The sequence below is a fragment of the Diadema antillarum genome, unplaced genomic scaffold (assembly GCF_040938485.1).
Source record: "Diadema antillarum isolate AM-2024a unplaced genomic scaffold, OU_Dant_1.0 seq00000368_RagTag, whole genome shotgun sequence".
NCBI classification, from domain to species: Eukaryota; Metazoa; Echinodermata; class Echinoidea; order Diadematoida; family Diadematidae; genus Diadema; species Diadema antillarum.
In genome coordinates, this window is record NW_027271369.1 from 58,738 (window position 1) to 75,271 (window position 16,534).

The 16,534-nt window shown below is 37.4% G+C and overlaps 1 protein-coding gene and 1 long non-coding RNA gene across 2 annotated transcripts in view; both read left to right on the forward strand.

Moving 5' to 3' along the window:
* The window catches only part of LOC139731273 (uncharacterized), a 58,281-nt gene extending 50,411 nt beyond the window's left edge, over positions 1-7,870 (forward strand). Inside the window, exon 3 of the long non-coding RNA XR_011710958.1 lies at positions 7,599-7,870. This is a non-coding gene — a long non-coding RNA (uncharacterized lncRNA). The remainder of the gene's footprint in view (positions 1-7,598) is intronic.
* Positions 7,871-7,962: 92 nt separating this feature from the next.
* The window catches only part of LOC139731313 (discoidin domain-containing receptor 2-like), a 47,567-nt gene continuing 38,995 nt past the window's right edge, over positions 7,963-16,534 (forward strand). Inside the window, exon 1 of the mRNA XM_071642202.1 lies at positions 7,963-8,803. Coding sequence (XP_071498303.1) covers positions 8,719-8,803 — 85 coding nt within the window. The 5' untranslated portion in view covers positions 7,963-8,718. The remainder of the gene's footprint in view (positions 8,804-16,534) is intronic.

Genomic DNA, 16,534 nt, shown 5'->3' on the forward strand with positions numbered 1-16,534 from the left:
ACATGCAAAACTCTTCTTGCCCGGCCGAGTGGGAAAAATTTGTCGTGCGAAAATATCCACTTTTACAGTAATGTGCTTAACTGCACCTACACTGAATACAGATCTTTGTGGGGTATTCTGTCTTGTGGAAGTAATGTAAAATACGCCAAGCTTTAAAACGACACAGGATGTTCAAAGTTAAATTTTTTATCTTGTGTTCTCAAGCTCTGACTGAATATGAGTACATGTATTTTCAAGGTGTTCTGTGCAATATAAGTGCAACAGATGCTAATCCACTGGGCTAACATCTAAATAACTGTTTCAGTGTATAGTCTTTTGGGTAAACAAAAGATTTAGGCTCATTAAGACGTGTTGAAATCCCTTAGCCTCTGTTCAGTCCAACTACCCGGTATTTTAATTTTGAAACTTCCCAGAAGGCCTATTTCAACCAGTTCAAGTCATATTTTACTCATTACTCAGAGCTTAGGACTGTGTAGAGTGTGGTTGCAGCAGTCATCTCACTACAGGGAACTGTTAGACAAGACACTGGGATGGAGAAACAGAAGGGTTTAATGTGTATATGTCATACTAATTGTATGAAACGCTGTTTTGACCAGCATATGATGCAGCATGCTATAAGTATAACCTGTCATGCCCTCATACCCGGATTACGGTGTTGTGTGGTATCACCTCATTTTCTTACATTGTAGGCCTTACTTGTTTTAGCAACATGGTGTGAGTGAGAGGCAATGAAAATGCTGGTTTGATTTATACCCTCAGTGTGTTACCATTGGGCATCCGCTACAGAAAAATAAATAGGCCCCTAATTATATGTAATCATTTGATAAGTGTCAACAATGTATCATAGAAGACCCTCTCTGCAACACAATTCAAGCTAAATGTGGCATTTAAAAGTGTGATGCCATGTCTGCTAGTTATACCAGACCTGTGTAGAGTTTTCTCCTCCTTCTTTTTTTACCCCTCTTAAAACATGTTGAGGACGAGTCCCAAGTATACTCGGGCAGTTGTCTATGGGAAATGTATGTTGTAGCAAAATCAGAAAAAGAAAAGTAGTGGCCAGAAATTAAAAGGAGATATGAATTCCCTGTTGAATTTTAGCTGCCTGATCGGGCCACCAGAATATAATCTTTTTAGAAATTTGGTGACCGGACATCAATTTCCAGCGGGCCCGGACAACTGCTAATGTCGAACCCTGCAGCCAGTCACCTCTTTGCTATTACGTTACATCATAACCACAGTTGCATGCAGCAGACTGTTTTGCCAATTGTGTCTGCAATATTTTTGGTCGCCATAACTTGCCGTTTCTTTTTCAGTGTGAATGGAAAGCTCAGTCACCAACATTTTAATGTGATATTTTCCAATGAGAATTAAGAGCCTTATGTAGTCATGTAAGCCTTCGTCCTTGTCTCTGCTTCCCTGAATGTTTATCCATTGAACACCAGCTTTTATTTTTACATGTATTATTATTCTTTACACATCCATATCTTCAAATCTCATTACACGATACCTACAGTACATAGAAAGTGTAGTGGAGAAATTTTCCTTGAGAATTTAAAGTTTTTATGTGGCTCTTGAACTCACAGTTCTTTTACGTACTGTAAAAGCTCTTATTTCTGCGTACAAACATTTTGGCAAAGGAGGAGGTCACACACAATTCCACTAGATGTTGTTTTCATGATTTACACTGAAGCTATCATTAGTGCACTCGTGCCAGTCCATTCACTCCGCAAATTTAATGTGATCAAAAGATCAGGTGCCGACATTTTCGCATGTTAAATTAGTGGCCCAACAAGAATTCACAAAATTCTTGAAAATTGAACCCACATGAAAATAACAGCTTTTACAGTAGGCATACTTTCTTCCAATTTTATCCTTTAATAAGACACACTGAAACAAATGAAAAGTGAAGAATAGCTAATTCCCCTTTGAAGTTTTTATTGTCTTTAGTTCAAACATTTTATCCATCATGTCTAATGAGGATTTCTTTTTAAATCTATGATTTTTTCCCCATTAGAAGCATCACATATTGAATGAAGTGCCACTAAACCTAATTCATATTTCCCTATTTGGGTATCGGCTGAACATATGATATGGACATGCTGTTCGCACTGGTTATATTGATGCCGTTTATAAAACGTGTTTGTGTGTAGTGTGTGTAGTATCCCTAAGGTCTCTGTGCCTTCACATCAAGCATCAGTACTAATAGATAATTCATGAAGTCCATAGGAGGGTTTTCTAAATGAAGCTTTTGGGAGTGAGTCATCTATATAAGCAATTAAATGTAATTGGTGGCTCAGTTGGGAACTTTTCTATTTCTCATCAGAACCCAAGGCCAGTTCGCAATTCAGATTCTGATTAGAGACAAAGAGAGAGAGAGGAAAAAAAGAAGAGAAGGGGGAGGCAGTGAGAGGGAAATTGAAGTGTTCGAGATCTTTACAGGGCTTCTGTTTGATAGTAGTGTATGTTTAGAAGATGATGTAGAAGTACTTCATTTGTGATGAAAATTAACAGTGATGTAATAGTAAAAAAATAGAATACTAATTGTAATAATGATAACAGTGGTTTTAAATCATCATTGTTATTATTATGCATTTCAGGATTGTTTTGGAGAGCCAGATGGTTTAAAATTAGATTCAAATCAACACTGTTTTTAATTTTAATTGGGATGTACAATAACATCATGGCTACTTAGAAGTGAGAAGATATTACATGAATGAAATTTTCTTGATGCCAGAGCAGATATAGATGCACAATTCTTGTGCCAGAAGATGTCAGCCCTAATATGATAAAAACCCTGATAACCAGTACTAGAGAGGTAGGTCATGCCTGCCAAGCCAGCTCTGCGATTGAAGGCAAATGCATTTCTGGAATGGATGAAATTTGTGGCAATTATCACATAATGCCAAGGCACGCTCCTTGTAGACGGAGCGGAACTCCCCATAGTGTAGCATTGAAGAGGGAGAGGGTGTCACTAGTTTCTTCTACCCAGTGGACCAGTTACATTATATGTTGTGTCTCATAAGCAAGGTGCATCTGGAGTTCAGACACTGAAGAATCAACGGAGGATAAAAAGATCTCCTAAGCCTATTACACACTGCGCTAGAAGAATCAGATGAAGATGTTTGAATGAAGTGCCCAGGTTGGCTTTACAAGTGGTCTCATCTAGGGACAACAAACTTGGTGAAGATAGATTAATCAAATGCAGCCTCTTCTTTAAAAAGGAAATTGTGATAATGACCTGCATCTACTAAACTATTATTAAGCAAGGAAAGACCAAAAAAAGTTGCTTAAATCTAGTGTATATTAATTCTCACAAAGTCTAAATTGATTTTCACTAGAAATGATAAGGTGATTTGTTTGATTTTCTGCACATATTCTGTATTGCAGTTACATGGCTATCTTTGATCATAGATCGTTACAACACGACGTTATGTATTATCAGAGCTCAGACGAAAAACTACAAAATTACAGAAAATCAATTTTGAGCAAGCTGCAATCTACCATGAAGACATTAACACAGTCGGTTAAAGTCGGACGATCGTCATCCCTAATGGTATGTAAACTCCGAACGACGGAAGTTTGTGCATGCAATTGCGCAATGCCAGACTCGGAGCTATATCCATAAACGTGTGGGACAATGCTGCCACTGAGACATGTGTGTGTGTGTGTGCGTGTGTGTGTGTACGCATCATACACAAACATTGTGACCGCGAGCTGCGGTGATTGGAGGAGAGAGGCCAGAAGACGCGTTGCTCTTTTGGCCTCTCTTCATGCGCATACGCACTGAGAGTGTGCGTCCATTCGGAAGCTCTCGTGGCTCGCTCGGACAGCCATTTTGGGTCAAGAGATTTGTAGCACAGAACTCTTGTAGTCTAGAGTGTTGTTCGCTGTGACCCATTGAGCCAGCGCTATACTCATTCGGGGTCACTACATTTGATACAGAATGGGGGAGGCAGCGTGTTGCGTTCGTCTCCGTGCCGCACAAACCACTCGCCACGATTGTATGCCTTTAATGAAGGGGAAAAAAACAATACTTGTACAGTGCTAGAGAGTACATTTTAGACATGAAATGCAAGTTTTCAGAGCTGAGCTTTTTCTTTTTCTTTTTAAACAGCTTTGATACAGAAATTATAAAGGTTTTATCAGGTTATTAGGCTGCTGAGTTAGGATCTGAGATTTCTGTTAGAGGTGTAGTTACATGTATGTACCTTGGAGCCTAGTTGTTAGATAGACATACATATAGAGGTAGCTTTATTAAAGATAATGCAGTGGTGAATAGATGGGCATTGGAAGTAGAGGGTGAGAATGACTTTTCCCAACCTCAAACACAAGATATTTAGCCTTCGAATTGCAGGTGCTGTTGACGATTTACATAAGATTTAGTGTTAATCATTCAAATATTCAACATGAAAAAGTTGGTTTTAATCAATTACTCTGTTGAATTTTTATTGTGGACATACATTTTTAAAGTTACATAGAGATTACATTTACATTTTTTTTTTTTTTTTTTGCATACAACTGATATGCACAAGGAAACTGAGAAATATTTATTCATTATGACTGGAAAGATTTCTGTGTATCCTAATACATTATAGCTTTGACCCACATAGTGTGTTTGGAAAGTGGTTGATAGAAATGACAAAGAAAACCATATGTGTGGGTGTATGAGTGCGTGTGTGTGTGTTGGGGGGGGGGGGTAGCTAAGGAAGTTAAATGTAGGGCAGTCACTATAAACCTTATCAAAGGCCTCCTGCTGTAGTGACTACAAGAGGAACAACCAGAGGGTGGTAGAGCAAACCGCTAACATGTGCCAAACGCTAACATTCTCAGCTTTTTTTAGGTCTCCAGCTCCTCACCCAAGACCACCAGTTCTATTCAACAGGATGGGTGTCTTTTAAAAAGGCTAGGCATTCACCTATTCGGTAAAGTCAGGAGGAAGATTTGCCGGAGTAAAGTTAATGGCAATATCTGTATCTTAGAAGAAGCGCTTGTTTCTTGCTGGATCAAATAAAATCTTTACAATTAACTCATTCCACAATGAACTTTGCCGTCGTGCACAATTGTTAGTGATACTCATATTTTCTCTAATAGACAAAAATATTAGGTGACATGGCTATATCATGCCTTAGACACTTTGCTCAAAACATTGCAAAAAGGTTTCTCTTGTGCTTGTGAACTGCAAATTTCGCTACAATTCTAAGGTATACAGACATTGCATCCATGGTTTTTATGTGTCTTCAAATCCATACTCAAGTGTGAACCTGTGAAAGAGGTACGCTGTAGTTAAAATAGGAGTTCCAGGTGGCCAAATGTACCATTTACTGTCATCAGAACCAAGCAAGAGTGCATCTACATAATGTGACTGATCAATGGTAGATCCGTGTATTTGAAGAATCAGAAAACATGTGGGGAAATGGACTGGACAGAAGGGAGAGGAGGAAGGCGTTCTGGACTTGCCCTGTCACTGGGAAGTTTGTAATTGCCGGAACACCTACTCCAATATCCTCAACACCAAGGCCATTGGTCGTTTACAGGCAGATAAAAGAAACAGGAGTGTTCCTGCCATGCATGAGAAATTCCCAGAATGTGAAGCCTGGGAATTGATTCAGTTTACTTTATCATGTTCATGTTGTCAATAGTTAAGTTCACACGCTGTTCCTAAAGTTTATGTCGCAAACTAAACAAAGATGATTAGCTCGTAGTTTAGCACTGAGTGGACGCACTCGAAAGTTAGCAATCTTAAAGTTTAGTCAATGATTAGAACCATGAGACATCTTAGGGTTTACGCTCTCTCCATGAGCCACGAGGAGTCCCCACACGTAGTTTCGCTCTGTCTGGACACAATAATCAACAAGCTTATGAGTTAGTGTGAACCTCGCATCTTGTTCGCTGCGCTATTTTGTATGGGCATAAGGTCATTTAGCAAAGACTCTTTACTTCCATTATAATTAGATCATCGACTGTGGCTCGCTCGTAAGTTGTAACTTAAAGTTTAGGTGCGCGTGTGAACCCCCATCGTGACTTCATGAGTGGAGCTAATCATCAACAGTTAAGTTTTCAACCTAAACTTCAAGTTTGGCAACTGCATGTGAACATAACTATAATTGTCTTACAATAGATCATGCTTGCTATTGTGCATTCCCTCAGTATTCCACATTTTCCTTGTAAAATTCAGTATACTACAATCAATCATGTTTGCTGTCGAAAGGGAGGTCGATATGTGGTACTGCTGAAAACAAAAACCAAAAACAGGAAAAGTACAAACAAATTGAGGTATTTCTACAGAAAATGTTACCCAAACGTGAGAAGGGGAAAAAGATACTGGTAGTGTGAAAAATAGCAAGCCTTGTTTGAATTATAAATGCCAAGTGTGAGAGTACAGTACATGCACTTCTCAGATGCTACAATGTGTGATATAATGTGAGACAAATGTTAATGTTGATATCATTGAAAGAATGTTATCCTGAAATAGCCCATAGTTCTTTAAAACTTATCTTTAAATAGCCCATAGTTTTTGGAAACTTTACATTAGTGTGAGATGAAGTGTATAGATGACAGGCAAATTGAGACTTGCTTGATTTTCTTTTAGATAATTTTCTTTCAGTACTGTCTGTGAAATCAGCTATGTGCTAGCTAGAACATGTCAGAGCTCTGTCATGCTGACATTGAATGACTCCTGAGAATCCTAATGAATCATGACCTTTAAGACGATAGGATCAAGGTGGATGGAAACTCAATAGGTTTCTTTTGCAAACTGACACATTATGAGCTTTTTTTTATGGCAATTCTTTCTTTCTGAGCTTTGATGAGTCTGGGAAACTGCATAATTAATGTGATTTTACTTTTTTTACCATACATTTCATGTGAAACTCTGATAATTGCCTCTTGAGAGCAGTGATCATGAAGCAAACACGTTCCCATGTGCATTGAGCAACCTCTTATTTAAATGTAGACAGAATAAAATCTTTAATCACTTTGTCATTGAATATATAGACCCTCTTTAATATACTTATTGTGCAGTGACAAGATATTATGGTCTGTGTTTTCATTACATGATGTCATTGAGGATCACAAAGTATATGGTTATTGATACAAGAATGACTCCCTGCAAGCGTTATGTTTTATATCCATCTATATAAATCTTACATCAGAGAAGAGGGCCCTTGTCCAAAGAAAATGAAAGGTCTTGCTATGAGCAGAAAGTGCAGTCCTGTCGTACTAGCAAAGTTACTGATGTCATTACTTGGATGCTGTAAGAATAAAATTATGTATGTTTCATTTTCTTTTTCTAAAACATGTAATGAAATGAGCAGTAAAGAAAATGAAAGGTGTTGTTGTAAAACTATGACAAAGTTATATTATCATGATGAATGACATCTAAGATCCATGTTCCAATTTTGCCTTTAGTCAGTATTCAGTTCTTTTAAAATAGATTAGTTAGACACATTTTGTATAAATTTTGTATCCTTTCCCATGCTGATTCTATTAAGTATCATGCATAGGCTCTGTACAGTCATTTACCTTTTTAATTTAGTTTTCTGTGATTTATGGCATCGTCATTCATGCACACCTTTTTTCTTCCCTTTCATTCTTTACAGGAGCTTTGTTCTGCTGATGCCCTCAGACAAAGGTCACTGAAGCCTGAAAGCGTAAAATCCACCAACCCGCAATGAGCTGTCTGCAGACACCATCTACAACAATAAAAACACCTCATCCCACTCAGGTTAACCTCCTGTCAGCTCTGCCTGACTGGTGCTAAACAACTACCATTAGTTTGGATTCTCATTGTTGTAACCCCTTTGGCCCCTGAAAGTACCTGAGAAAGGATCACCACTCGGCAGTCAAGTAGCTGTTAGCAGACCAGTGTGTAACCGTGGAAGGGTGCAGGTCGCACAAAATAGCTGTCTGCCAAACGACATGACAGTGGGACTCACACAGTGACGGAGCGAGGATTGCGGCTACACATCGCCAGATGGAGTTTGTGTGTGTGGATAGGCATTGAGCTACTGCCATCTGCATTTGTAAGTAGCAGACAACTTGCCCACCAAACGCTGGCAAGGCTCCTCTGCCCACCGTGCCCCTGTTCTCTGCGCTGTGGATTATGCGCTGGGAATGTAGGCACACTGCTGGATGACACTAGCATGTTTTTGCAGCAATCTGCTCTACAAGTTGTGTTTTGGAGTATGCATGACCGAAGTGGAAAAACAGACGCCTGGCTTTTAGTAGAGAGCTGTATGAAGCCATTCTGTGCTTTTTAGTGTGGATCTGTATCACAATTTGGAGATAGCATTTGGATGGCTTATTGATGACAAATTCCCTGATGTGTGGATGGATATACAGAGTGAAATATATCCATAGTTGATTTTTGCTCTTTTAAATACAACTGCTGTGAGTTTTATGCCTTTTTATGCCAAACAAAATGATTTCTTCCTGATGCACATCTTGTGATTTAGGTGACTTATGGATGAAGTAACATCACATAGATGCATTGTTTTTACGAGGGAAATGTACTTGCCATATTGAAATGGACGCTGTTACCCTGTGTAACTACAGTGACGACTTGATGCACGAATGGAACATGACTACACTTAGTCACATTGCTTTCGCTTAGGTCTAGTTGAGTTACCAGACCTTACAAAGCTTGAATTTTTGCAGTTCTATGCAAGATACCTAATTGCTTTTTGTGATTCCTGCTTCTTGGGGAAAAGACCAGTTGTCATGGAGACTACACTCTACATGTCAGTACTCATTGGTGTCATCACAGCAGTACTCCTGCAGGGAGCTGAATCTTCCATTGATATAAGTGAGTATGAATATCTACTATACCTTTGTCATTTGAATAAACTATATGTGGCTGCATGTTAGTATTTACCTAATATGACCTAAGATGAAAATATTGAATCTGTGGAGTAAATGAAGCACAGGAGTGAAACACCAGAGAGAATGAAAATACTACTAAAGGCTGTATCTTGTCAGGCAAACATACCAAACATACCAATACTATTATTACTTCACCAAGTTTCCTTGAAATTGTAAGCATTGATAAGGGAATAATAGAATAAAACTATAAGTATAAAAGTATAAAGTTATATATGGAGTGTTTGCCTAAGTTGACTTTGACCTTTAATCTGTAACTTACTATATGTAATTAACAATAGCCTAAACCATGCCTCGAAGAACTCACTCATAATTTGTTGTTGCTGTAAATTTGTTTGTACAAAAGTTTATCGTGTACCCTCAAGTGGTTCTCATGTTATTTACGTGATGAGAAAATTTTTTATCCACCTAGTGTGAAAGACAGAGAACATACAGAGATAGACAGACATGAATACAGAATTTCCCATAGCACCACTATGTGCAACTATTTAAAGGCACTGACAAAAACAAATGCAATAAGACAAGTAGCTCATAAGTGAAGAGAGACTAGAATGCTCGTATGTGTAAAGTCAGAGTCCAAAGGCTCTTGTTTCAAGTGAATTAGGTTAAATAAAAATGTAGAGTGTGCCTTGCAATTTCCCTTTTCAATCCAGAGGAACCCACATCCACTCTTTCCTTATGTTATGTCAAAATGTAATGTATTGATTTAGATTGTAATCAAATATCCACTTTATAACATTATTTTTCATTGTTAGAGAGACAGTGATAGACTGGTCATAACAGAGATCAATGAAGACTTATCTGTGCAAATTGATAAAATAAGAAGAAAAATTGACTGCACTTACACAGGAAATGGGGCAAAATATGGCATAACCTAGAGCAGAATCACATTCTGGTATACAGCATCCTACATGAAACAACATTGATATATGACGTACAATTGCAAGCTTTTGTATCTACCACAGGCTGTAGTCCAACAAAGGAAATCCATGTTCCAGATCTATCCCAGATTAGTTCTTGCCAAGAGAAAAGAACTATAATTTTGTAATCTAGATTTTGTTTTCCATGGTTGACTATTTGGAAAAGGAAATGAAAACTATATCGCAGACAGAATATGCCAAAGCTGTCTGGAATTGTAGCTACCAGGGAATAAAGTTGACCAGAGATATGAGATTGCTTGATTTAGCTAGATTTGGCAGAAGATCAGAAGGAATATCCTGCAGGCATGCTGCATTAAATCTTGATTTGCTTTCTGATGGAGACAGTGCCTATTTTCAGGGAGCAGTAACAAGAGACACAATATTGAATGTCAAGATTAACAGATATTACATAGAGATAGACCTCGCAAGCTTTAGGGGCATTTTTCAAATTCTGACACATTTGTCTGGGAATGCAATCATATATTCAGAATTATGCCACTTGAAATATCATCTTTACAAATTGCCTACAGGAACTTTGGTCTCTGCTAAAAACAACAACAAACAAACAAGCAATTTCTGGAAATTTGAGTAATGGGTCAGATTTCTATTTTCATTCGCAGAAAGCATGTGTACAAGCACTTTTCCGGAAAAAAAAAAATAAATACAGATATGTGCTTTGCCAGCACAATAGACATGATCGTCAATCTCTTCTAAAATTCTTCAATTGTAAGTGTGCCAATTGCTATTGAGATGCTTCCTTATGGAGCTTTTTGAAAGCATTCTTTGCATCCAAGTTTGGTTCAGCCTGTCAAAAGCAAACAATCTAGATTGTATAGATGTGTATTTTGTGAAGGATACCTTTTGATCAAATGTCAAATCAATATTTAGCAAGCTCTGTCATACAAGCTTGTACATTCCTCAAAATTTGACACTTTATTCAAGGCTCAACATTAGCAGTGGCAGTATGTCCCAGGGGCACTGAATATTTTTGTTTGACCACGGAATGTCTAAAAAAGGTGTCTTTTGGCATCTTGATGGGGAAACATTGTTCAGAATGAATTCCTATATTTCTTAAATACTCTTATCTCTTTTTTTTTTCTTTAAACCAAAATTTCCAATTTAAAGATTTTGGTGGCCCAAACAAACCACCAGAGAGGAAAGTTAGTGTCAAGCTTTTTGTTCATGGATTGGTACACAGGCTGGCGTGCTTTCTTTGCTAATTGGTGCAGATGTCTGGAAACCATTAATTGTCAAAGGAATTGAGATTCCCTAGGCTAATCCTCCTAATCCCTTTGGTGTCACAGTGACCTTCCTTGTTAGACTGTGGTACATTGCTTCACCTGAGTGGGCTTGTTGATCTACAAAGAGGTATAGTTTGGATGGATTACCAAATGCAGATAAAAAAGCTGGCATATTATGCTCAGTGACTGGGCACATAAAGGGTCAAGTCATCACAGAACTACTGTCTTTCATTGCTCAAAAATTGAGTGTGACATTACCTAACTGCATCATTTTGCTAATGCTGTAACCTAGGGGAACCCAAGTGGCAGTGTTCCATACTGCCAAGATGTACATAATATTATTCCAGAGACACACTTGTGATGTCAGCTTACTGTGCATTATACAAGCTGGGAAAAGTAGTAAGTTACTCAGTTGAAACAAAATACTCTCCATTGAGAATTCTATGCAGACAAAGGAGGATTTTTCTTGGAATTTAATACCTTTTCAGCATTCATAGAATGCAAGGCATGGTTCAATGACCAGCTGGTCAGAAAGGCAGGACTTTTTTTCTTCTTTTTTCCCTTATAACACAGACATCGTCCCAAGCTGGGGACTTTACCCACAAGGGCTGATAAACATAGTAACAATGTGATCCAATTCTAAAAGTATTGTACCAGTAGTCAGTTTCTCTAATTTGTCCCGAATTATTTCATTCAGCTTTTTTTTTTAATCGTTTAATGGTTTTAGTGAAGTTTAACTCCACTTGGCATTACACAACTGCATTTGCCAAGTTCCGTTGAATTCATCATTCCACAGACATGAACATGTAGATCATTTATCTAAGGGATGTTACCATATTGCAGTTTTCTGTCAAAATGAATGACATACTGTACATAGCCTGAGTAATTTCTCGTGAAGTTTTCAGTGTAGCCAATATAGAAGTATCCCTGTAGTGTTCGGTGACATTCTGTTCATTTAGGCAAGAATTTTTATATCAGAGCTTAAGAGAAGTATCAAGTATGCATTGCAACAAAAATGGAAGTGTTTAGAATCTTTCAGGTTTCCTTTATGTCTGTATAAATCAGTGAAATTACTTCATTTCGATCATACAAGTATTTCATTAAAAAGTCAGCATTACTTGTGTCCTATGTGCAAAGAGAGAGACAGAGAGAGAGAGAGAGAGAGAGCGAGCGAGAGAGAGCGTGAAAAGATGTGTACTTGAATACCTTGAGAAGTATTGTTAATCGGGTGTTTGATGTATCATTTCATCACTTGCCCAAATGTGACATTTACAGTGGGTGTATCAGAAAAGTTTATATTGCTATCAACTAGTTCATGTCCGGGGAAACTGGAGGGTAAGGGATTTTCAAAGCTCTTCCATGTGAATGAAAAATGAAAGGGCAATTTTACATCGTCTCAAACTGATGTTACAGTAATATGACTATATGGATATTGCACATGACGATTGATACTAACTTGATTCACTCAAATTGTAACATTTAGAGGTAATGGCAGTTTCATGGCTAATGTACAAATGAGGACAAAATCTGAAGCTTTTATTTATCACCACAGCTTGCAAATAACAGAAATTTTATAAATATATGTATACACATTCCTCCCTACATGTAAGTGTAACTGAGATTAATACACTAGCAGTACTTGCCACATGCTATTTAATTCTTATTAGTAGAACCAGCATTTGCTGTTGGGCGGAAGTTCAGTGGTCTAGTGGATAAGACGCCTGTCCCGTGATCAGAGGGTCATTGGTTTGAATTCAGCCTGAGTTTGTTGCCCATGATTTTTATTTTTATTTTTTTTTTAATCACAACTTCTACTAAACCACTGATTAATTCAGGGCCTATTTACGTTGATGTAGTTCATGTAGGGAAATTTGGCAATCACTTGCCACAGATGTTGGTATTTTTCATTCTTATTTGTCTGTTTTTAGTGATAAGTCATATGAAGGACCAGTATTGATTCTGTTGTCACCAGGGTAGCAATGAGCATAAGAGCTATCTGTTAGTGGTAGCTGGAGACACAATTTCAAGGGATGTTGTCTTGATAATAGTTTTCTCTCCTCAACTTACAACTGTCAGTCACAGGAGCTGTGCCTCAACTGGCATGTGAAACATGTAGGTCACATGGACTAAAATTAATGCTGATGTTATGGAACAGGATTTCATCTGACACACATGGATGCTCTGCTGCCTTGCAGGGGACGTGCATCAGTGTACATGAATATTGATTATTCTATGGCAGACATTCACACTGTATTTAGAGAATAGTTTTATGATGTTATATTCAATCAAGTTACAATGTACAGTTTAGGTCTTCCTGAGAAAAGGGGAAATCATTTGAGGTCATTAAAGGTGTTACATGGGAAGATATCAGAGCCCAGGTATAGTTTTGTGGTGTGATTACTAATGTCTTGTTCTTAGTGTTGTATTTGCCAGAAATAGTTATTGAATCTAAGTAATCCTATCAATAAAGTTTGCATCATTTTTCATTATGTGGACTGCAGCAAAATTTGCCTTTCCAAAACTGTCATCCTCATGAAATTACCAGCTACTTTACTATCTATGCTCAGGTGAATATTGTCATTACCCATGCTGCAGTATTGCAGGAAAAAAGTATATGATTACAAAGTAGAATCAGGTCATACAAAGTGAGCATGACTTTTAGCAGCCGTCCTTGATTGCTTTGTAAACTGATCATGTACCAGCACTTTCTAACAGAATGTACTTGCGTGTTGCAAGGCAAGGTTACTTAAAGTCCATGTTTAGTTTTGGTAACTAGATATTTCAAGAGAAATATACAAAAATCTGTTTGATGAGTGTAAAAATGAAGTATGAGCAGACTTTATATGCAGAATTTTATTCACAAGACATTGTGTGAGAAGGACTTGTAAATTCATTTCATTCGTATCACTAACAATTACTGAACAATTGCGCTTAAAATATTTCTCATGTTTTAACTTCAAACTACTCAGGTTATGAAGGCCTATAGCCTTCTTTGCAGTTGAATGGTAACATACATTGTAATGAATCATTATAATTCTATTTAGCTGTCCTTTCTTATATGTAGGCCTATGTTTTTGTTGTTTGTTTGTATTTTGTTTTTTACACCAAACCTTCACTGAAGCTTTAAGTATACAAACTGTATACCAGTAGTTAATACATTGTTTGAACTTTTCGTGTTACTTGTGTCAGTTTTCATTTCCGTGCATGGCTATAGCTGACATCAATGTGAGAGCAGGGTATGGACTGTAATAGATTAGCTGCCTGTATCATGTGGAATCACATGATTCAGGTACTGTTTTTATTGTTTGTCTGAACAGTGTATATATTCGGCACCCACTCTCTTTTACTCTTTCTTTCTCTTTCTCCCTCACCTTGTCTCAGTACCACTTCTCTTTTATTGTCTATTTCTCTCTGTTCTCTGTCGATATCTAATCTGATGACTCCTGATTAGATATCACAATGTGAGATCTTGCTATCACAACATACAAGATCTGCTATTGAACCATGATGGAAAGCTTTTCTTTTCCATGTTGAGATATCTGTGGGGTTAATTTCATGTACATGTAATGACTGCATATTCTTTGCTTTGTCATTACCTCTTTTTAATGTTTCGACAGTCAAGAGAATTGAAAGCATTAGGTATATTTTGTGTGCCAGGTGTGGACATATTTTATGTGCAATTTGTGATTTTTACAATTGTTTGTATGAATATGTCCTGCAAAGTTCATGAACAGAGTCTGAGAAATTATAGAGAAGTCTGACTGCAAAACAACAGGCTGACTTATCACACAACGTCATTTGTTGTTTGATATCAGGGATGAATATTATGTGCAAAATATTTGTCTAAAAAATTATTCATGACCACGTAGGTTTTTTCTTTTCAGTGTTTAAAGAGGAGGCAGCAGTTATTATATTGATGTGAGTGCTTAGCAGGGTTTTGTTCATGTTTACAATCTTCTTTCCTCCTTGGTATACTGCCATTTTCTCTCTTGTGCATTCGCATTAAAAATTAATGGGACAAATATATATCGATATATATATTTTTGTAAATGTCCATATAGTGCATCATGCATTATAGCTGATGGTAATGTTTGTTTTTTTTTTTTCTGTTACATTGTTTTAGCCCCTTCATATCGTAATCCTGGTGAGAATGTAGATTGCATACCATGTATCCAGCTGAGTTACACAGTTACCTTTCATTTCACCACTGGAGAGCCCCCTGCAGGTGAAGTGTGGATGATGGAGTGTGCAAATATTCCATGTAGCTGAGAGTGTAGACATCTGTCAGCATAATACATCACAGTACACAGGGAATTCAGCATGCATAAGCAGGCTGGCTCTTCCCTCTCTTTGCTTCCCACCATCATTATTTCTAACCTTACCTCCTTCTTTTCCTGAATGTCTCAATGTTGCCATACCACTACCCGAGCAATAAAATGGTTCCAGGAGTATTACTGTGAAATTGGTCATATTTTGTGCACATATTTGTTGTCATATTTGCAGCTTTTATGTTGTATGTTAGATTTGGAATTAGTGTTTTTCAGTTGCAAAGAAACATAATAGTTTAACCAGAGAGGCTATTCTGCAGTGCATACTGTAAAAAAACAGAAATATTTGGCGCTTAAATTTTTACGAATTGTAGTTGACGGCCTTTTTCGCGGCATGAAATTTCTGCGAATTACCACTGCCATTCAATTTCTTGTCTACACGAATATATCAACTGCTGTTTGCATTTCAATATCACAAATCATGGTGCACAAAATTGGCAAAAATTTCTGGTCGGTAGTTATCTACTTTAGATGCCGAACTTATGGTAAGAACTTACATGTACAATTGTAGCCTACCTGTGTAGTTCTTGCACTGCAGAATTTCATCCATTGTAGAGCTCATCCCATAAATATCATTTCATAATCTTCATTGAAAGTTACTTTCTCTTTGTCATGAATCTCTTTATTCTGATCAATAAATAAGATGTTTCAAATATATATACCAGGAGGCAAGCATGAACAAATGCATAATGAGCATATGTTACAAAAGCAATTAAGATATGTGTAGAAGACATTGATTGAACCCCAAACTACACAAAGTCTGTGCCCTTTCTTTGACTCGTCCCTCACTTGTTCACCTCCTAATTATAGCCTGGTAAGTCTGGTAGCCATGAGGCCATTTGTAAGGGCAAAGAAACTTAATGACATACGGACTAATTCAGTCTTGGAATTCACAATATTGAATTTTATTGCTCAAACTTTGCCCCACAAATGATCTTTGGAAATAATTCATGCTTGGGAATCATCTATTCTGTGTTAGGGCATTCTTCTTTTTTTTTTCTTCTTTTTTTTCTTAGTATGCTTTTCATTATATATCAGGAAAAAAATATTTGTTCTCTTCTTGTAAAATGATTTTCAGTGAGGCATGTGACATGAATGGAGTGTGTCCATTGTTTTATGATCCCTCGTGAGATGTATTGGCTCATTTATTTGACTGCTCAGACACTGT